Here is a 21,390-nt window from a genome sequence, read left to right as displayed (position 1 = left end):
TTTTTCTTTTTTTGAAGGGGCCCCGGCTCGCTTCGGGGAGCTGAAGGCGGAAGCGAAGCCGTCCTGTGTCAGCGCTGGGGTGTAAATGTTAGCTCAGGACGATGGTGCACGGACAGTGGTTTCCCTGGAAGGTGGCTGCAGTGGTGTCTCTAGGGGACGGGGCAGGTCTGGAGCATGCAGGAGGTGCGCTCTGGAGGAGAAGGGGGGGGGGTGCTGGCGGCGGGGGTCTCTACCCGCTCAGCCCCGCGCCCAGCACCTTGTTGCTGAGCGGCTCGGGGGTGCCGGCCGAGCCCCACTCGTGCTCCACGCTCTTCACGCACGGCAGGCTGGGGTTGGCCTTCTGCACCACCGAGATCTGGCAGGTCTGCGTGTCGTAGTGCGCCTCGCACCAGTCGGGGAAGTCGATGGGGTGCTGGGTGCTGCGGGAGAGGGCACGGCAGCACCGTCAGCTCCCCCCTGACGCCTGCCAGGGGGCTGCCCACACCCTTCCCAGGCCCACTGCTGTGCATTTGTTGCCCACAGACCCCTCCGTGGCGCCCCTCACCCTGCCACCCCTCACCGGGCCGTGTCTCCCCGCAGCCCTTGGGGTCCCCACCGCGTGTGCCACCCCCGCAGCCCGTCCCCAGCGCCCCTCACTCACGTCTCGCAGCACCCCACGCCGATGGGGTGCAGGCAGGTGCACAGCAGGCAGTTGGTGCTCAGCCACGACTCCCCGAGGGAGAACTGCTTCCCCTCGTACTCGCAGGGAGCTGTAAAAAGGGAAAGGTGGCAACGAGCACCGGGGGGGGGGAGCGTGTGGGAGCCCCCTCTACCCCAAAAGGACACGGGGCAGCCCTCTTCCCTCTGCTGCTGGTCCTGCACGCTCGGCCCCAGCCGGGCCCCTGCCAGGAGCTCTCCGTGGCCCAGCGAGCTGTTTCTCAGCCAGAGCCCTGGGGAGCTGTTCTGTGGTTTATAGGCTGCTCCTTCCAGTCATCACCGGCCCGCGAGCGCGCTCCCCAGCTCGGCACAGCCTGGCAGGCAGGCAGGGCACGGCCCCGCCGCCCCCGGGGGAAGACGAGGCCTCATCCTAGCATCGAGCGTGCCCTCCCGGCTCACCTCCCCGCTTACCTTTAGCCTGGAAGTAGCATTTGGCCTGGGAGCCCGGCAGCTGGAGGAGGAGGGAGAGCAGCAGGCAGAGCCTGCCCCAGGCGCACGCCGGCTTCTGCGCTCTCATGGCCATGGCTGTCGTCGAGCTGGGCTTCCCCGCGGTCCTGCCGAGTTGCCTTTCTTCTCTTTCTCTCTCTCTCCTTTGCTCCTTTCCCTTTTCTCTCTCTCTCTCTCTCTCTCTCTCTCTCTGCCTTTTTAATGCTCTTCCCCTGATCCCAACAAGAGATATTTATAAAGTTCAGCTTTACGACCCTGGCCACCAGCTGTGCCCCACTGGAAAAGTTGTAAAACTCATTTCCTGATTTGAAAGGCATGAAAACAAGAGGTAGGATCAAGATTTTTAACAAGCTGTGAAAAGCTGATTCATGCCCTCCAGAAATGTCTCCAGTTGGAAGCCCCTGTGGGTGCAGGGCTCGGCAGCGAGGGGAGATCCGAGAGACCCCGGCGGGGTTGCCCCAGGCAGGGTGACAGAAATCTCCCGACCAGGAGGAGAGCTCTGGGCACCCCGTCACGCTGTCACTGCAAGGTCTCCGAGCATCCCATCGGGCAGGGACCGGGGTGGCACAAGCACCACGTTAAGCACCAGCAAAAGGGCGCAGAGGTGCCGCACGCAGCTCACGAGTGGCTCAAGGGGGAGATTTCCCCCTTCTCCAAGCCCCCAGTGCGGGTTTGTGGCCACGAATGGGCTGAGGGTAAGGGTTTATCCCCTAGGACCGGGACATGTGGTGATTCCCACCGACACGGGGCCCTGCATGAGTCCCCGGTGTCCCCAGGGCTCAGCTCGGTGGTTCTGGTGTGAGTGTGGAGCCCCCGGAGCCGAGCAGCCCCCTCCAGCAAAATCAGGGAGGCGACCAGAGGGATGAAACCCAGCGGCACAGGTGGATTTGGGCAACAAGTGGCCAAAGAGAGGATGGTGTGCCCGGGGCCATTCACAGCCCTTCTGACACGTCAGGAGAGCAGGGCTGTGGGCACGGGACAGCCCGCTGGTGGCTGCAGTAGCAGCGGCGCGCGTGGGTCATCCTCCCCGCCGTTAATCTGCCTGGTGCTGAGAGTTTGGGATAGGTTTACACCCTGACGCGTGAGGCTCAATATCCCTTCCAGAATTTGTGTTGGCACCCTCTGTTATAGCTGGATATTTTTGTTATCCGCGCGAGTGTCCAATCCCTCCCTGAATCCCGCTACATTTTGGCCTGAGCGCTTTCCTGTGGCAGCCTAATTAAGCAGAGAGTGACAAAAAAAAAATATAAATGATAATAATAATAAAAAATGCTTCCTTTTATCCGCTTTGGATTCGCCACTTTCGGATTTCCAGGCGCGTCCCATTGTGGCCGGAGACCCTTTGTCACCTGGTGTCCCTGTCCCCAGATGTCACCCAGAGCTGCCTCAGCGGACGCAGGGAGCTGGGACAGGGCTGCCTCCCTCAAAGCACTGCCCTGGCTGAACAAGAGGCAAAAAATCTTGCGTGTCTAAAGAGAATGGGGAAAAAAAACCACTGGGGAATAAAAAAAAACAAAACGGGGAGGCAGAGGGCAGCGCGTGTGGCCGGCTGGGAAAGGCTGGTGATAAATCGGAGCGGCTCGGGGTACCCGTGAGTAACCCAAGGGCCGTGGGCTGTGGGCTGGGAGGCTGAAGCGCATCAGAAACAAATGGAAATCGCCCTCTGGAGCAGAGTTGTTACTATATAAGGAGGATAAAAGTCCCCGTCGTCGGGGCGGAAAACGAATATTCCTATTGTGTGTTTGGAAGAAGGAGCCTGGCACGCTCGCAGCCACAATGAACTAATCCATCTTCGTTTCGTCGCTGAGCAGAGAAAACGTTAAACAAAAGCGGTGTTTTTAATTTGGAGGCCCCGGTGGCTCGCCTGGGCTTCCAGGGGGACGCCGAAAATCCGGGGAGAGGGCGGCTGGGGGCCGGCAGCTCGGAGAGCATCACCTGGAGAAGGACTCAGGGCGCGAGGGCTGCGGGGCTGGCACCAGGGATGCTGCGGCTGGAGCATCCCTGCAGCAGCAGTGTGCCAGCGGGCAGCCACCAGCCCCGAAAGCCCAGGACCCTTGGTGAGGAGCTGCATCCGTGTCTCAGCATCACCCGAGGGCAGCTGGCTGCGTCCCAGGAGGGCACGGTGCCGCCGGGCTCCCCGCAGAGCTGCTGCAGCTCCCGGGGCACACGGGCGGGCAGGGGGTGCCAGGATGGGGTGGCGATGCTGCCCCTTTCCCCCTGGCCCCGCAGGAGGTGCGTGGGTAATAAAAGCTGATGGACAAGTTGCCATCGGCAGGATCCAGGAGTGTTATAAAACCTGAATCTCCTGAGCCTTCAGCTCAGGCTGCAGCTGCAGAGCAGGAAGCAAACAGGATCCCGGCTGGCATTGTGAAAGCAAACACCATAAATCCAAGGAAGTGCTGCAATTGCTGTTTTAGGCACTGGGGAGCTTGGCTCCTGCTCCCCACAAGCACTTTATTTTCTCTCTAAACAGCAAAAATTAAAAAATGAGATAGAAACAACACGACTTATCGCTGGGCCGAGCTGGGTCAGTGTCAGCCCGTTCCCAGGGCGCGGGGCAGGGTTTCGAGGAGATGCCAGCTCTGAGCTGTGCCCGCTGACCCGTCCCCGTGCCCCCAGCACCTAAAGGGGACCCCAGGGCACCAGCAGAGCCCTCTCCTGTGCCACCGAGCTGCTGTCACACTGCTCGGAGCCACCCCACGGGGTGAAAGCAGCTGCGGCTGTGCTCCAGGAAGAGGACAACGCAGGGGGGACGTGATGGAAATCTGGATGTCCTGCTAGCTGTCGGGCTGGGCTCTGCTGCTCGGGACACCCCACACCATGCCCAGCCTCCTGGGGTGCAGAGTCCAGCCTCTGTACATTCCCTGGCACTGCCCCGTGCTCCCTTGGGCCCCACTCCTTGGGCCCCACGACCCTCTTGCACTTTCGTGGCTCACATTTCCTTGCTCGCCCTCGTGCTCCGTCTGTCTCCATCATACTCCAATGCTCTCCATCGTGCTCCATTCCCCCTCATCTTGCTCCATTCCTCTCCAACACGCTCCATCACTCTCCATCACGGTCTATCCCTCTCCATCCTGCTCCGTTCCTCATCCTGATCATCCACCCCTTTCCATCATGCTCCATCCTTCCCCATCACACTCCATCCTTTTCCAGCGTGCTCCATCTCTGACAATGCTCCATCCCTCTCCCTCTCCAGCCCCTAGGGTGCTGAGGGAACTGGTGGTTGTGATTGCTGGGCCACTCCCCATCATCTACCAGTGGTCTTGGGCCTGGAGATGTCCCAGATGATGGGAGATGTGCTAATGTGATGCCCACCTCTAAGAAGGGTCTTAAGGCTTTGGGCCCCTCACAACAGGAAAGGCCTCGAGGGCCTGGAGCGTGTCCAGAGAAGGGCTGTGAAGCCGGAGAAGGGCCTGGAGCACAAATCCTGTGAGGGGTGGCTGAGGGAGCTGGGGGTGTTCAGTCTGGAGAAGAGGAGGCTCGGGACAGAGCTTCTACAGCAACCTGAAAGGAAGGTGTGGGGAGCTGGGGGTCGGCCTCTTCTCACAGATAACCAGTGATAGGACACAAGGGAGTGGCCTCGAGTAGTGCCAGGGGAGGTTCAGGTTGAAATGAGGAGACATTTCTGCTCAGAAAGAGCAGTCAGGCACCGGGACGGGTTGCCCAGGGAGGTGGTGGCGTCACCGTCCCTGGGGGTGTTCAAGGAGAGGTTGGACGTGGTGCTTGGGGACAGGGTTTAGTGGGTGACAGTGGTGGCAGGGGGATGATCCTGGAGGTCTTTTCCAACCCTGATGACTCTGTGATCCTCTCCCATGCCCTCCCCAGAGGGGCCCAGCCCCACCGTGCCTCCTGCACCCCGGTGCCACCTCTCCCAGCAGGGCTCCAGCACCTCCAGCACCTCCTGGGGTGCTCCCAGTGGCACCCGCAGGCACCCTGCTCCCAGCCCTGCCTCAGGCCAGCCTTTGGCACTGGGGGTCACCCCATGTTTCCCCTCAGCCCTCGCCACTGGCACTGCTGCCCTCGGCCTCCTCTCACGGGAAACGTGACGGGAGGGCGCGGGGTGTTTAGGAAAACAGGCCTTGGCACCCGGCGGCCATCCCGGGAAAATAAAAACATCCGGGCGGGCAGCGGTGCCGCGAGCGCGAGAGACCGGCACTCCATAAATCCCCCGGAGCAGGTGCTTTGTAGTCGGCACAAGGAAATGAGCACATTATTCATCTCGGCTTAAACCCCTAAACGCTTCCTGTCCTGTGAGTCAGAAATAGCCCTGGGAGATCGGTCCCAGGCCCCGCAGGAGCTGCGCTGTCCAAGAAAGTGCCACGAGCCTGCCAGGCCTGGGGCCAAGGCGAGGGCGGGCGCACGTGGCAGGGAAAGTGGTGCTGGGACGGGGGCACCACAGCAGGACCTCTGGGGCTGGTGGCACCAATGGCACTGGTGTCACCAAGACTGGCAGCATCAATGGGTCTGGTGGCACCGATGATGCTGGAAGAACCACTGAGTGTGGTGACACCAACGAGGAGGGTGGCACCACCGAATCTGGTGACACCTCCAAGGCTGATGGCACCAATGAAGCTGGTGGCCCAATGAACCCTGGCTAGTGGCACCAGTGTGGCTGGTGGCTCCAGTGAGGATGGTGGCTTCACATTTAGTGGCACCCCTGCAGCACGTGGCGCCACTGGGACTGGTGGCTCTAATGAATCCGGTAGTGTCATTGAGAGAGGTGGCACTGCTGGGGCTGGTGGCACCAATGGAGATGGTAGTAATACTGAACCTGGTGACAGCAGTGAGGCTGGTGGCACCACCAGGGCTGGTGGCACCAATGAGGCTGACGGCACCAAGAATTTGGTGGCGCCACTGCAGCAGATGGCACCGCTGGTGCTGGTGGCACCACCAGTTCAGCAGGGTGCACGAAGAAGACACCCGCAGGGGACACTGGTGCTTTTCGTGTCCTGGGTGACTCCCGCAGATCTTTGATGGCCTTTCTCCGGCAGCAGAACCACAACCCTGCTGCTCCACGCATCTGTTCTCCAGCCACAACCCCCCACACAACCCCACACCCGTAGGGCCCCTCCTTGGCTCTGAGGCATGGTGGCCCTGAACCGGCCCTGAACCCGAGGAACAGCAGAGCTGCTGCATTACCCACGTTTTTCCCTTTAAAATATTCGCTTCTGCTCCATTTTTTCCGCTGTTGGCACGCCAAACCCAAACACAAACAAGGAGTCCTCCGGGTTACCCTGACAACTGCAGCGCACGAAGCCCATAAACGCAGAGGTCGCCCCGCGTGCCGGCGCCCGGCCCCGCTGACGCTGCGGCCCGTGACCTCCTGGCCAAAGCCACCACAACCTTCTGGAGATGTTCCTCACCCAGCAGGGACCGGGTGGCCTTTGGAGCTGACGGGGAGCAGATGGGGAACGCAGAGCCGCGTCCCCTCCACCCTCACCACTCTGCATCTCCAGAGGTCCCCGTGCCGCGGCACCGCGCGTCCCCGGCGTGGTGGCTCCCGCTGCAGCTCCTCCACCCAGCCCGGTGGAGCTGGAGGTCCTGGAGGCACCCACTGCCGGTGCCTGGCGTGCTCTTCACAGCCACCTCCCGGGGCTGACAGGTTTCTGGCCCCGCTCTCGGTGCAGAGGTGAAGGCGCTTGGCAGGGCTCTGCAGCCCGCCAGCTCCAGGAGGCGGAAAAAAACATTTATTTTATTTATTTATTTTTTTTATATATATATATTTTTTACACTCCAGGGGTGGTGGGGGAAGAGGGGTGACAAGGACAAGCCCTTCCCGTTGGGACACCCGGGGCACACTTTTGGCAGCGCGCGCCCCACGGGAACATTTTGGCACAAATTCTCCGGCTCTGGGATGCGAAGCTCGGAGGGGAAAGCGAGGCACAAACACCCCAAAATCCGCCAGGGCACCGTCCCCACGTGTCCGAGGGGCCTGGCGGGGCACGGAGCCCACGGGTGAGCGGCTCCACGCGGGGGCAGCCGTCCCCTGCTGCCCCTTCGCGCTGTCACCCGTGGGAGCTGCGTGCGCCCTGGGCGCAGGAGCCGGTCCCCGGGCCCCCTCTGGCGGCCCGCAGACGCCAGCACGGGGCGCTCCGGGAAGGTGCCGGGAGTGGGGGGGGTGGGGGCGGAATTTTTGGCCAGGTTTCGGATGCTCCCGCTCGGGTTTCGCCGCCCCGCGGCTATTTATACCCGGCAACCCAATCCCCCGGCTGGCCGAGGACGTGTCACTCATCGCGGGGACACCTGCGGGGTGGCACCGGCGGGGCGAGCGGGGGTGCCGCGCCCGCAGCTCCGCGCTCCGTTCTCCCCACTTTTTACCCCAAATCCTGGAGGGGACGGGTCCCACCTCCCTCCAGGTCCCCCCGCGTGGGGCAGACACGGGTGGGGGGCTGCGTGTGTGTGTGTTTAGGGGGGGACGGGGCTCCCGCTGCCCGCCCGCCCCACGGGACTGCGGCGAGCCGGGAATGCGAGGAATGCGGGGCGGGCACGCTGCCCCCTGCGGGGGCCCCGCCGCCCCCCCGGCCGCCCCCTGCCTCGCCTGTCCCTGCCCCACAGCCACCGCTCCCCCCCCCGAGAGCCCCGGTGGGATCCTGAACCCAAATCCACAGGGGGGATGTGTCCCCAGGGGGACACAGAGATCTGGGCACCCCCACGACCCCCCCTCACGCTGGGGACCCCATAACCGGGGTACCCACATAGTGGAGACCCCCAGAAGCTGGACACCCCTTCCTCAAAATCCCCTCGTGCTGAAGACCCCCGGAGCTGGGGCAGCTCTTCCCCCAACGCCCCCACTCTGGGGACCCCCAGAACTCGGGGCAATCCCCTCCCCAATCCCTTCATGCAGGGGACCCCCGGAGCCTGGATACTCCTTCCCCCAGCTCCCCAAATCCCCTCGTGCCAGGGACACCCAGAGCCTGGACACCCCTTCCCCAAAATCCCTTTGTGCCGGAGACCCCCAGAACTCAGGCACCCCACCCTCAATCCCCCCACACACTGGGGACCCCCAGAACTCGGGCATCCCCTCCCCACTCCTCTCATGCTGGGACACCCCCTCCCAATCCCTCCACGTGGGGACACCCCCTCCCCAATCCCCCCCAGAGCGTGGACACGCTCTCCCCCAAATCCCCTCTTGCTGGAGCCCCCCGGAGCCTGGACACCCCTTCGCCAACACCCCCGATCTGGAGACCCCTGCAACCGTGCGCATCCACGCTGGGGACCCCCAGAGCCTGGGCACTCCCTCCCCAATCCCACCATGCTGGAGACCCCCGGAGCCTGGACACCCCTTCCCCAAAATCCCCTCGTGCTGGAGACCCCCGGATCCCGTACACCCCTTCCCCCAAATCCCCTCACGCTGGAGAGGTCCGGAGCCGGGGCACCCCCCTCCCCAATCCCCCCCACCTTGGAGACCCCCGGATCCCGTACACCCTCTCCCCCAAACCCCCTCGTGCTGAAGCCCCCCAGAGCCGGTTCCCCCCCCTCCCCAACCCCCTCCCACTGGACACCCCCTCCCCCAACTCCCCTCTCTCTGGACCCCCCGGGAGCCACCACACCCCCTTCCCCACCCCCCCCACCCTGCAGCGCGCCCCAACCCCAGCCCCCCCCCCTGCTCCAACCCCACCTCCCCACAACCCCCGACGGCGGGGCCGCCCCCCCCCCTCTCCCCCCTCTCCCCCCTCTCCCCTCTCTCCCCTCTCCCCGTGGGGGCGGGCGGTGGCGGCGGCGGCTCCGGGGGCGGGACGGGGCGGTCCGGGGGGGCGCTGCCCGGTCCGGGGCGGCCCCGGCCCGGGGGAGGCGCAGGCGGCGGCGGCGGCGGCGGCGGGCGCAGGATCCGCGGGCGCAGGATCCGCCGGCGGGGCCCATGGCTCCGGGGCTGCCGCTGGTGCTGGCGGCGCTGCTGGCGGCGGCGGGGGGCGGCGGGCACCGGGGGACACCGGCGGCGGCGGCGGCCGCCGCGGTGGCTGCGCCCCCCGACGGGGCGGTCGCCAACCTGACGGTGGCCGTGGTGCTGCCGGAGCGCAACGTGAGCTACGCGTGGGCCTGGCCGCGCGTGGAACCGGCGCTGAGCCTGGCGCTGGAGGCGCTGCAGCGTGGGGAGCCGCCGCTGCTGCCGCGGCCCTTCTCGGTGCGCGTCGAGTTCATGAGCTCGGAGCTGGGGGGGCGCGTGCTCCGAGTACGTGGCGCCGCTGAAAGCCGTGGACCTGAAGCTCTACCACGACCCCGACGTGCTCTTCGGGCCGGGGTGCGTCTACCCCGCCGCCTCGGTGGGACGCTTCGCCTCGCACTGGCGGCTGCCCCTGATCACGGCCGGGGCGGTGGCGGTGGGCTTCAGCGAGAAGCGCGAGCACTACCGCACCACCGTGCGCACCGGGCCCTCGGCCCCCAAGCTGGGCGCCTTCGTCTCCCACCTGCACGCCCACTTCAACTGGAGCTCCCGCGCCGCCCTGCTCTAACGTGGACCGCAAGACGGACGACCGGCCCTACTACTTCACCATCGAGGGCGTCTTCCAGGAGCTGCAGGACGGCAGCAACCTCACCGTCCGGCACCACATCTACTCCCCCGACGAGGGCGGCGCCGACACCGCCATCCACTTCATCAAGGCCAGCGGGCGCGGTGCGTGGCGTGGCGTGGCGTGGCGTGGCGTGGGGGGGGGAGAAAAATGTCCCGTGGAGGGGAAAAATGTCCTGGAGAGGGGATGGAGATGCGGTGGGATCTGTGTGGGGCACGGTGGGACGCGTGTGGGGCGCTGCCGGGGCAGGGGGGCGCAGCGGGGAGCTCTGTGGGGCGCAGCGAGGGGGTGGGGGGGAGAGTGGGAGCTGTGTGGGGCACGGCAAGGGGTGGGTATGGTGGGATCTGTGTGGGGTGCAGCAAGGGGATGGGGACGCAGTGGGAGCTGTGTGGGGCGCAGCAAGGTGGCAGGGACAGAGTGTGACCTCTGTGGGGCACAGCGAGGGAGCAGCGGGACCCCTGTAGGGCACAACAAGGGGACAGGGACACTGGGACCTCTGTGGGGCAGAGCAAGGGGTCAGGGACACCGTGGGACCTCTGTGGGGCACAGCAAAGGGGCTGGGGTCACAGTGTGGCCCGTGTGAGGGGTGGGCACAGTGGGGCCGCTGTGGGGCACAGCAAGGAGCCAGGGGACCTGTGTGGGGCAAAATGAAGGGATGGGGACCCAGCGGGGACCCATGTGGGACCCAGCAAGGCGATGGGGGTGCAGTGGGACCGCTGTGGGGCACAGCGAGGGGACAGGGGACACAGTGGGATACATAAAGGGCACAGCAAAGGGATGGGGGCGCAGCGGGACCCATGTGGGGTGCAGCAAGGAGTGGGCACAGTGGAACCCATGTGGGGCATGGCATGGGGCTGGGGACGCAGTGGGAGCCGTGTGGGGTGCAGCAAGGGGACAGGGACGCAGTGGGGACCTGTGTGGGGCACGGCGAGGGGCAGGGGACGCAGTGGGACCCCTGTGGGGCACGCTGAGCTGTGAGCACACTGTGGGTACAGGGCACGGTGAGGGGCGAGCACACATGCTCACAGCAGGGCTGAGGGGGCAGCAGGACCCTGTGGGACCCCCCCCCCCGGTCCCAGGACCCCTGCTCCCAGGCCCCCCACCGCCCTCACCCCAAGCAGGACCCCCCACTCCCCGGTGGGATGTGTGGCACGGGAGTGAGCAGAGGGACTCGGGGGCACCCTGGTGGCACGCTGTGGCTCGGGCCACCCTGCCCTGTCTGTCCCAAGCCCGGGGGCCATCGGGGTCGGGGTGTCCCCGGGGGCAGGCTGGACCCGGGCACCGCGGGGAGGCGGAGGGTGACGGTGTGGACGTGGCCGGCTGTCGGGCGGCGCTGGCGGTGGCTGCGGTGCCGGCACGCCGAGGTGCTCGGGGGGGAGGTGGCAGCCTCCTGCCCCGTGCCGGTCCCGGACGGGGACAGGGATGGGGACGGGGATGGGGACGGGAATGGGGACGGGGATGGGGACGGCCCCACCCTGGTGCCAAGGGGGGGGTATAAATCAATTTGTCGCCTCGGGAGAGCGGCTATATCGGGCCGGGAGGAAATGGAGGGGCTCAGGGAGGCAGCTGGAGAGCAAGGGCAGCCTGACGCTCGCTCGTCCATTATTGATGAGCAGGGTGTATCGATCCTGGAGGCAGCCGCCCCGCGCGGCTCCTTAATGGATCCTGAGATGCTGTGTCATTAAGGAGGACATTGAGCCGGGGCCAGCGGAGCCAGATGGGGCAGCGGGGGAGCTCTGCGCCCTGGGCTGAGGACGGGGGGCTTTGGGTGGGATTGGGGCGAGGCACCACGCGGGGAGAGAGGCTGAATGTGGCCCTAAATCGCCCCGATGCGCATCGAGGCGGAGGACGCGAGGATGGGGGTCCCCTGGGGCTGCCTTGGCGAGGGGCCCCCACATCGCTAGGACCTCGGTGCCACCGCAGGGTGTCAGCTCCCATCTCCCAAGCGTGGCTTTGGCGAGATGGGGACAGCCCCAGGGGTCCCCTCGGAGCTGCTCACAGCCCCGAGGAGCGGGGTCTCCATCAGCGAGAGCGGGGCGGCCACGCACCTGCCCCGTGCCTGCGTGTGGCCACCCAGTGCTCGCCACCGTCCCTCTGGCAGGGGCCTGGGCGACGTGCAGGGGCCCACGTCCCTCCTGCTGCTCGTGAGAGCGCTGATATAATTAGAGCCACGGCGCAGGGAATTACCAGAGCATCTGCCTGCCGAGCGCAGGTCCTCCGCCTGGGGGAACGGGCGGGCAGGAGGAGGGGGCCCGGGCACCTTCCCCTGATGCTTCCAGCCCCACATTAGCCCCACATCCCACACCGGGAGCCACTCGGGTGCCGTGTGCCCCCCTCACCCCCCTGCCCTTTGACCGGGCGTGCGTCTGTCACCGCCGTGGGGCCGTGCCACCATCTGCCACCAGCTGTCACCACGGCCCCCCTGCCACCAGCACCGCTCCCGGCGCACTCATCACCTCCAATTTCCCCCCACCCCGCTGCATTCCCATTGTTGTTTTTTTTTTTTTTTTTTTTTTTTTTCCTGTGCGTGTTTTTACTTTATTTTTGTATCATTATTATTATTATTTTGCCCCCTGCTGCCCCCGAGCCCTCCCCTGGTGCCCGCGATGGGGCCGGGGCGGGAGGGCCGCGCGCCGGGGCCAGCGTCTGAGCGTGACATTCCTCCGGCGCCCGCCGCCTCCTCCCCCGTTGCTCAATCCCGGGTTCCCAGCCAGGCTGGCTGGAGCGGGGGCCCTGGTTTTCCGGGGGGAGGGAGGAGGCAGTGGCAGGAGCCTCCGCTCTGGCCCTCCACGAGGGTGAGGAGGGCCCCCGCTCGGGGGGGTTTCGGACACTCTCCGCCGCAGCCCATGGGGCGCACAGCCCCACGGACACGGTGCCCGCGGCCAGCCCCACGCGTCACCCGCTTGGACATCCCAACGGGGCTGGTGGAGCCCCCCGGCAGTGGGGTTGGGGTCTCTGGGGGGTGTGAGGACGGGGCCCGGGCACCCCCTTTGCCGCCCGGGTCGCGGCAGCAGATGCTCTGTTTCCAATTAATGCCGCGGCCCCGCCGAAGGTGCTGGAATCCGGGAACCTGCACATTCCTGCCGCACGACCGACCGCAAACCCAAACATGTTTTTGTCCTTCTCCTCGGCATGGATTCCCCAACGGCCTCCGGGCAGAGGCTGACGGCCTGCGGGGGCACGGCCTCGCCGCTCCTCCCGGACTCATTTTTCCCCTACCCGGAGCCGGTGCCGGGACGGTGGCGTCCCCCGGGGTGGGGTGCACGGGGGCGCCGGTGATTTTGGGAGCTCCCCTTTTTCTCCAGGGTGCCCGACGTGGCGTGGGCAGGTCGGGGCGGGCGAGGGACGTCCCAGGATGGGGTCCCACAGCGGTGCCCCCCTCCCTGACGCCCCGTGTCCCCGCAGTGGTGTACCTCTGCGGGCCGCCGGAGATGCTGCGCCGCATCATGCAGCTGGCGCAGCGCGAGAACCTGACCAACGGCGACTACGTCTTCTTCTACGTGGACGTTTTTGGGGAGAGCCTGCGGGGAGATTCTGCCCGTGATGCCTTCAAACCCTGGCAGCAGGGCCCGGGACAGGACTCGGGGCTGCGCGAGGCTTTCCAGGTGAGCTGCGCCTCCCTATGGGGATGGGGACGGGGACGGGGATGGGGACGTGCCCAGCGTGGCCCCGCTGCGTGACACGGGGCCGTGCCATCCTGCAGACCGTGCTGGTGATCACCTACTACGAGCCCCAGAACCCCGAGTACCAGCACTTCCAAACGCAGCTCATCCTGCGAGCCAAGCAGAAATTCGGGGTGCAGCTCAACTACTCCCTGGTGAGCGCCTCCCGCTGCGTGCCGGGGGCACCGTCCCCCGGGGGGGCTGTGGGGTGGCTGTGGTGCCGTCCCGGCAGGGTGTGTGCGTGGCCCTGCTGTGGGGTTGTGGATTTTCAGGGGTGTGCGTGGCCCTGGTGCACGGTTATAGGGTTGAAGGGGTGTGCATGGCGCTGGTTTGGGGTTATGGGGCTGTAGGGGTGTGCATGGCCCCGGTACGTGGTTATGGGTTTAAAGAGATTTGCGTGGCACTGGTGTGGGGTTATGGGGCTATGGAGATGTGTGTGGCCCCAGTGTGCAGTTATGGGGCTGTAGGCGTGTGTGTGGCCCTGCTGTTGGGTTATGGGGCTGTAGGAGTGTGCGTGGCCCCGGTTTGGGGTTATGGGGTTGCAGAGGTGTGCATTGCCCTGTGGTTTGGGGTTATGGGGCTATGGAGGTGTGCATGGCCTCGGTACATGGTTATGGGATTGCAGGGCTTTGTGTGGCCCCCGTGTGGGGTTTTTGGGGCTAGGGAGGTGTGCATGGCCCTGGCGCATGGTTATGGGATTGCGGTGGTTTCCATGTCCCCTATATGGGGTTATGGGGCTATGGAGGCGTGCAGGGCCCCGGTGCAGGGCTGTGGGGCCGCGGGGGGGGGGGTGCGTGCCATGCTGAGGTCCCTCCTGGCAGATGAACCTGGTGGCGGGGTGCTTCTACGACGGGGTGCTGCTGTACGCCATGGTGCTGAACGAGACCCTGCGGGAGGGCGGCTCCAAGAAGAACGCCACCCACCTCATCGAGAAGATGCGGGACCGCAAGTTCCAGGGTAGCTTTTTTTGGGTGAAGTTGGGGGGGGGGAGTTGGCAACGGGTCCTGGGGGCTCGGGTCCCGCCGTCCCCATCCCACCCACCCGGGTCCCCTCTTGTCCCCCCGCAGGGGTGACGGGGCTGGTGAGCATGGACGGCAACAACGACCGGGACACCGACTTCAACCTGTGGGCCATGGGCGACCCCGAGAGCGGGCAGTACGAGGTGGGGGGCGGCACAGGGGGGGGTCCTGGGGGGGGGTGGGGGGGTGGGGAGGGGCTGAGGGGGTGTTCCAGGCTCAGGTCTGTCTGCCCAGGTGGTGGGGCACTACTCGGGCGCGGAGAAGCAGATCCGCTGGCTGGGCCGTCCCATCCGCTGGGTGAAGGGGGCCCCCCCCTTGGACAACCCGCCCTGCGTCTTCGACGTGGATGACCCCTCCTGCGATAAAAGTGGGTGCATGCCCCCCCCCCGGTGCCCAGCGTCCTTCCCTGGGGGGGTTTTGGGCCCCCTCGAGTGGCGTGCTAACAGTGTGCCCCCCCCCCCCCCCTCCCCATTTCACTGCAGCCCCCCTCTCCACGCTGGCCATCGTGGCTTTGGGCACCGGCCTCACCTTCGTCATGTTCGGCATCTCCAGCTTCCTCATCTTCAGGTGGGTCGGGGCTGGGGGAGCCGTGCCTGGGTGCTGGGGGGCAGGAGCCTGACCCCCTGTGCGTGTTGTGTGTGTCCCCCCCCCCCAGGAAGCTGATGCTGGAGAAGGAGCTGGCCAGCATGCTGTGGAGGATCCGCTGGGACGAGCTGCACTTCGGGAGCGCCGAGCGCTACCACAAGGGCGCGGGCAGCCGGCTCACCCTGTCCCTGGTGAGAGCCACCAGCCCCCAGGACACTGCCCCTGTCCTCTCCCTGTCCTGCCTCTGCATGGCCCCCCCGTCCCCTACAAAACCGCAGCCACGTTGCACCCATCACCTGCACTCATCCGTCCCCTGCACATCCCCTATCTGTGCCCCGTACCTCATCCTATAGCCCCTGGTACGGGGCGTGCAGACCTGCTGCTGGCCCTACACACCACAGTTCATCCCCTGCCACCCCCCTGCACACCTCTGGCTGTCCCAGCCCGGCTCCCTGTGTGCCTGCCACCCCTCCTTGGGGTCCCCATCCCTAACCCTCCCTCCCCGCAGCGCGGCTCCAGCTACGGCTCCCTGATGACCACCCACGGCAAGTACCAGATCTTCGCCAACACCGGGCACTTCAAGGTCAGTCCGAGCACCGCCACCACCCGATCCCCCCTCGGTCACACCCCTGGTGTGACGCTGGCACCTCGCTCCCCTCCCCAAATCCTCCCGGCGGGCGCTGAGCCCTCTCTCACCTTGCCCCCAGGGCAACGTGGTGGCCATCAAGCACGTCAACAAGAAGCGCATCGAGCTGACGCGCCAGGTGCTCTTCGAGCTGAAACACGTAGGTTTTGGGTGGGCGCCCTGATGCGGGGGGCGTGGGGTCCCCTCCTGGGGGTGGTGGGGCTGTGGGACCACTGGGGGCACCCCCAGTGGGGGGATAGAGAGGGATCCCTGTGGCTTTGTGGCCACGGTGGGTGGCACAATGGGGAGCGGCACCGTGTCCGGGGGCACCCCGCATCCAGACGCTGCCTGTTCCTCTCCCCCAGATGAGGGACATCCAGTTCAACCACCTGACGCGCTTCATCGGGGCGTGCATCGACCCCCCCAACATCTGCATCGTCACCGAGTACTGCCCGCGGGGCAGCCTGCAGGTAGGGGGGCGGACACAGGGCGTTGGGGCGAGATGGGGGAAGGGGGGGGCTCCAATTTCGGGGACGGGGTGGCCATGGGGACCCTGTGAGGGTGGTGCCGGTGCCACCGTCCCGGCGCTCGGCGTGCTGCCTCCCCCAGGACATCCTGGAGAACGAGAGCATCAACCTGGACTGGATGTTTCGCTACTCGCTCATCAACGACATCGTCAAGGTACCCGAGCCGTGCGCACGGGGTGCAGGGTCAGTGGCTGGGGGGCGGGGGGGGATGGTGCCAACCTCACCGTGTCCGTCCGTCCGTCCGTCTGTCTGTCCGCCCCCAGGGAATGGCCTTCCTGCACAACAGCATCATCGGGCACCACGGCAGCCTCAAGTCCTCCAACTGCGTGGTGGACAGCCGCTTCGTGCTGAAGATCACCGACTACGGGCTGGCCAGCTTCCGCTCGCCCTGCGACGGCGAGGACACGCACGCCCTCTACGCCAGTGAGCGCCCACCGCGGGGGAGGGGGACACGGGTGGCAGTGGGGGGGCACGGGGTGGCCCTGCCTCACCATCCCGTGGCCGTGTCCCACCAGAGAAGCTGTGGACGGCCCCGGAGCTGCTGCAGAAGGGCCGGCTGCCCCCGCAGGGCATGCAGAAAGCTGACGTCTACAGCTTCGGCATCATCGTGCAGGAGATCGCCCTGCGCAACGGGCCCTTCTACATCGAGGGCATGGACCTGAGCCCCAAAGGTTCGAGGGGACGGGTTACGGGGTGGGGTGGGTTTTGGGGAAGGGATTCGTGCTCATCAGTCCCCTCTCCCCGGGGCAGAGATCGTGCAGAAGGTGCGCAACAGCCAGAAGCCGTTCTTCCGCCCCTCCATCGACATCGGGGTGCACAGCGAGGAGCTGGCGGTGCTGATGGAGCGCTGCTGGGCGCAGGAGCCGGCCGAGCGCCCCGATTTCGGGCAGATCAAGATCTTCATCCGCAGATTCAACAAGTGGGTGCTGGCAGAAGCCTGGGGCGGGCTGGGGAGGGGGGGGGGTCCCACGGTGTGCGTGTCCCCACCGCCTGTGTCCGTCCGTGTCCCTGCAGGGAGGGCAGCACCAGCATCCTGGACAACCTGCTGTCGCGCATGGAGCAGTACGCCAACAACCTGGAGAAGCTGGTGGAGGAGCGCACGCAAGCCTACCTGGAGGAGAAGCGCAAGGCGGAGAACCTGCTGTACCAGATCCTGCCCCAGTGAGCGGGGGCGAAACGGGGCCGGGGTGCCCGTTGTGGGGTCGTGGTGCCCGCCGGCTCCCCGTGCCGCTGTTGGCAAGGGGAGGACGGGCTGTGGGATTTTGGGGAGAGGGGCACCCGTCGTGGTGGTGGCCCCCCGGCACCCACCGCCCCCTTTTTCCCCCGGCAGCTCCGTGGCGGAGCAGCTGAAGCGCGGCGAGACGGTGCGAGCCGAGGCGTTCGACAGCGTCACCATCTACTTCAGCGACATCGTGGGCTTCACCGCGCTGTCGGCCGAGAGCACCCCCATGCAGGTGGGGAGCGGGGACGGGGGCGGGCAGGGGGCTTCGTGTGTGTGTGTGTGTGTGTGTGTCCCCCATCACCACCACCGCCAGCGCCAGCCCCTGCTCCTTGCAGGTTGTGACGCTGCTCAACGACCTCTACACGTGCTTCGATGCCATCATCGACAACTTCGACGTGTACAAGGTGAGGGGGACGGGGAAAGGTGGAGGGGGGGGGGGTCGAGGAGCCCACCCAACGTCCCCGGTGCCGTGTCAGGTGGAGACCATCGGGGACGCCTACATGGTGGTGTCGGGGCTGCCGGTGCGCAACGGCAAGCTGCACGCCCACGAGATCGTCCGCATGGCGCTGGCCCTGCTGGAGGCCGTCAAAACCTTCAAGATCCGGCACCGGCCCAACGACCAGCTGCGCCTGCGCATCGGCATCCACACCGGTGAGCCTGGGGGGTGCAGTCTGCGTGCCCTCCACCTCCTCCTGCGTCCCCCCCAGTCCCGGCCTGAGCGCGTCCCCTGTCCCCTGTCCCCCTCCTTCTCCAGGCCCCGTGTGTGCAGGAGTGGTGGGGCTGAAGATGCCGCGGTACTGCCTCTTCGGGGACACGGTGAACACGGCGTCCCGCATGGAGTCCAACGGGCAGGGTGAGCCACGGGGACGGGGATGGGCACCGCGGGTCCCGTCCTGCTCCCAGCCCCGGCCACGTCCTCATCGTGTGTCCCCCCCCCCACCTCTCCTTTGCGCCCCCAGCCCTGAAGATCCACGTCTCCTCCACCACCAAAGAGGTCCTGGATGAGTTCGGCTGCTTCGAGCTGGAGCTGCGCGGGGACGTGGAGATGAAGGTGAATCCCTTCCCCAAAACCCACCCCTACACCCCCCCCTCCCCTTCCACGGGCTGACCACCGCCCTCCACCCCCAGGGCAAGGGGAAGATGCGGACCTACTGGCTGCTGGGCGAGAGGAAAGACCCCAAAGTCGTCTGAGCCCGGCGCAGCCCCCAGCCCCCCTGTGCCCCCGGGGCGCACCGGAGCAGGTTTGGGGCGTGCGGGGCGCAGCGGCCGCGGCACCGCCTGTCCCCCCCCCATCAGCACCAGCAAAGCCTTCCCGAGCCTCCCGCTGCCCCACGGAGCGGGGGGACCGGCCTCGACCCCCAACACCCCCCTCCCCAAAGCCTCTCGGGGTCCCGATCCCCCTTCCCACCTCCCCGAAACCCCTCGGCTCGGCGGGCTCTGAGCCGCCCCCTGGGGCCTGGCTGCCCCGCAGGGCACTTTGCCTTCTCTTTTCAGTACTCAGCCCCTCCTTGCGCCCCTCTCACCCCCTCCCCAGGGGGGGCAAAGGGAGCGGGGCAGGCTCAGACCCTGCTGCTCCCACCCGCGCCCCCTCCTCTTCCCCTGTACATAGCCCTCCCCCCCCGGCTCCTGTAAATACCCCCTCCCCAGGTGTAAATATAGGCGTCCGCGCAGACTATTTTGTTGAAATACAAACTGCCCCCAGCGCCACTGTCTGCTTTTGGGGGCTCCGAGCTTGGGGGGCTGGATGGGGACGGGGACGGGGACGCGTGTCACCCACCGCGGGCACGGGGAGAGGGCGCATCCCCAGGGACGTGCCGCATGTGGGGGTGGCGCTGGCTGCCAGCAGGGGGTGGCTATCGGGGTCCCCTGCCCCACAGGGGACAGCCGAGGTGGACAGGGTCGCAGGGACACCCTTGGGTGCCAGGGCAGGGACACCGCCTGCTCTTTATTGCTTGCTCGGCCGCACCCCGTAGCTTTCGGCAACGTGGGGCAGGGGCTGCTCCAGGTACTCGGTGATGGGGGTGGAGAAGGCGGCGTTCCTCCGAAAGGGGCTGTCCCCGGTGCGGATGCAGGTGACGCCCTAAAGGAGAGGGACGCGGGGACCCCCGTGAGCAGGGGGTGCTGTCCCCACGGGCAGGGCGGGCTGGGGGTGCTCACGGGCACGCTGCGGGCTTGCTCCAGCCAGAAGCTGCAGGGCTGCTCCGTGCGGTAGTCGTGGGGCTGTGGTGGAAAAAGGGGAGCCCCTGTGTCAGCCGGGGCGGGGGGCGGCGTGCTCGGGGACCCCTGGTGGGGTGCGAGGTGTGGGGTGGGTACCTGGGTGGTGGGCAGCGGCGTGGGCTGGAAGCCCCCCGCCTGGAAATCCCGGTGCGTGGTGGAGAGGCTCTCCATGGGCGCACGGGGTGGGGACATCTCCTCCAGCAGCTCCTGCCTGTGGGACCACCCCCCCAGCTGCCCAATTTTGGGGTCCCCAAGCACGGGGACCACCCTTGGGGCCGGGGAGGGGCAGTCTCACCTGTACTTCTGGTAGAGCATCAGCTCCAGCGTGGCCTCCTGCTGCCCTGCGGGGAGCCGGCACCCTCAGCACCGGGCTGAGCCCCTCGGCACCTCGCTCCCCCCCGTTATTTTTTTTTTTTGGGGTGGGGACCCCCATGCCCCACCTCTCGCCAGCATCGGGACGCTGTGGGGCGGGCGGAAGGCGTGCTTGGTGGTGGTGCTGGGGGGCGGCTGGGCTGGTGGCTGGCGGGTCAGCAGCCCGCGGTGGCCGTGCCGGTGGACGAAGCCCTCGCTGCCCATCTCCGGCGCCGGCACCTGGTCCAGGTCGTTGGTGGCTCTCTGGGGACACGGCGTGGCTCCAGCACCCGCCCTGGATGGCACCGACCCCTCCCCGAGCCCCCCCAAGTGCATTGAACCCCCCCAAGGGGTCCCGAAGCACATGCTGTGCCCTGCACCAGTTTGAGGAGCGGGGGGGCTGTGGGGTTACCTCCTCCTGCCAGTTGTGGATCAAGCAGCTCCCGCGGGGCACGACCCGCATGGGCATCGGGGCCGGCACCTCGGGGGGCTCCGTGGCCACGGCCAGCACCTTTGGGACCTCCTCGGCCGCGGCCTCCTGCTCCTCCTGGTGCTCCTCGTCGGCGCCCGGCTCCTCGCCGCCGTCCACCACCACCACCCCGGGGGGCTCCCCATGGCACGAGCCCCCCACGGGCAGCAGCACGTCCCCCCGCATCCTCACCGTGCGCGGGGGGGGCTCATCCCGGGGGTCCCCCCCATGCTTTGGGGGCGCGCAGCCGGTCAGAGCCACCCTGCGCGCGGGGACAGACAGCGGGGTCACGACCCCCAGTGCCCCCCCGGTGACCCCTGCCCCTTGGGTGACCCCAGCACCAGGCGGGGTCACCAGCACCCCCCAAAACACCCCCCTGGTGCCTCCCCAGCACCCCCGGGCCCCCTCCCCGGTGCCCCCCCGGTGCCCCCCCGGTGCCCCCCGGTGCCCCCCGGTGCCCACCCCCTGGGGGTCTCCGTCCCCCGCCGCGCTCCGCGCTCCATGGCCGGGCCCGGGGGCTCCTCTCCCGCGCCGCCCCCTCCCATCTCCATGGGGACGGGGGACGCCGTCCTCGCCATCCGATTGGCGGAGCCGAGCGCGGGGGCGCCTCCCATTGGCGGAGAGCCTCGTGGGGGGCGGGGATAGAGTGGGGCGAGGTGGCGGGAGATGGGCGAGGGGGGCGCGGTTTCGGGGGGGCAGGGGGCGTGGCCAGCGGCGCGCGCGCGCGCGCTCCGTCCACGTGCGCGGCCGCAGCCCCGAGGGGGCGGCCGGGGCGCGCCGTGCGCCCTCTGCGCGCCTCGGGGCGGGGAGGGGGCGGCCCGGGAGGGGCAGGGCAGGGCCCGGCCGCCCCCCCCCCGAGCCTGCAGGACGCCAGCCCTGCTCTCCGCCCCCCCCCTTCCCTCTCCCAGCCCCTTCCAGCCTCGACGGGCGCCGTGCAGAAGAAGGGCCCTTTGACGGCGGCGGCCCCCGGGCTGTTATTGCAGCGCTCTGCGGTGTGCGCCGGCCGGGCCACCGCGCTGGCGGCGCTGGGGCCTCTTGTTTATCCTGGCCGGCCTCGCGTCTC

At 67.2% G+C, this 21,390-nt stretch overlaps 2 protein-coding genes across 2 annotated transcripts; one reads left to right on the top strand and one right to left on the bottom strand.

The window, feature by feature from the left end:
- Positions 1–229: 229 nt before the first annotated feature.
- Positions 230–1,219, bottom strand: MSMP (microseminoprotein, prostate associated; the record flags this gene model as incomplete). Its single annotated transcript, XM_084305123.1, has 3 exons — positions 230–419; positions 641–749; positions 1,108–1,219. 3 exons carry the CDS (start codon positions 1,217–1,219, stop codon positions 230–232), a joined length of 411 nt encoding a protein of 136 aa, XP_084161249.1.
- Positions 1,220–8,946: 7,727 nt separating this feature from the next.
- NPR2 (natriuretic peptide receptor 2) lies at positions 8,947–18,986 on the top strand. Its single transcript, XM_084305303.1, is given in 24 exon segments — positions 8,947–9,295; positions 9,297–9,590; positions 9,592–9,754; positions 13,056–13,255; positions 13,354–13,467; positions 14,134–14,269; positions 14,380–14,474; positions 14,566–14,698; positions 14,814–14,898; positions 14,987–15,107; positions 15,425–15,499; positions 15,624–15,701; positions 15,907–16,011; positions 16,151–16,222; positions 16,332–16,491; positions 16,584–16,739; positions 16,819–16,987; positions 17,083–17,229; positions 17,399–17,522; positions 17,626–17,694; positions 17,767–17,941; positions 18,045–18,143; positions 18,250–18,341; positions 18,419–18,986. Coding segments are annotated over 24 exon segments (3,219 nt in total). The 5' UTR covers positions 8,947–9,001; the 3' UTR covers positions 18,482–18,986.
- The last annotated feature ends 2,404 nt before the right edge of the window (positions 18,987–21,390 follow it).

This window comes from Netta rufina, assembly GCF_964035555.1.
Source record: "Netta rufina genome assembly, chromosome: Z".
NCBI lineage: Eukaryota > Metazoa > Chordata > Aves > Anseriformes > Anatidae > Netta > Netta rufina.
Note: the sequence above shows the minus strand (reverse complement) of the source record. Positions and strands in the feature narration are given on the sequence as shown.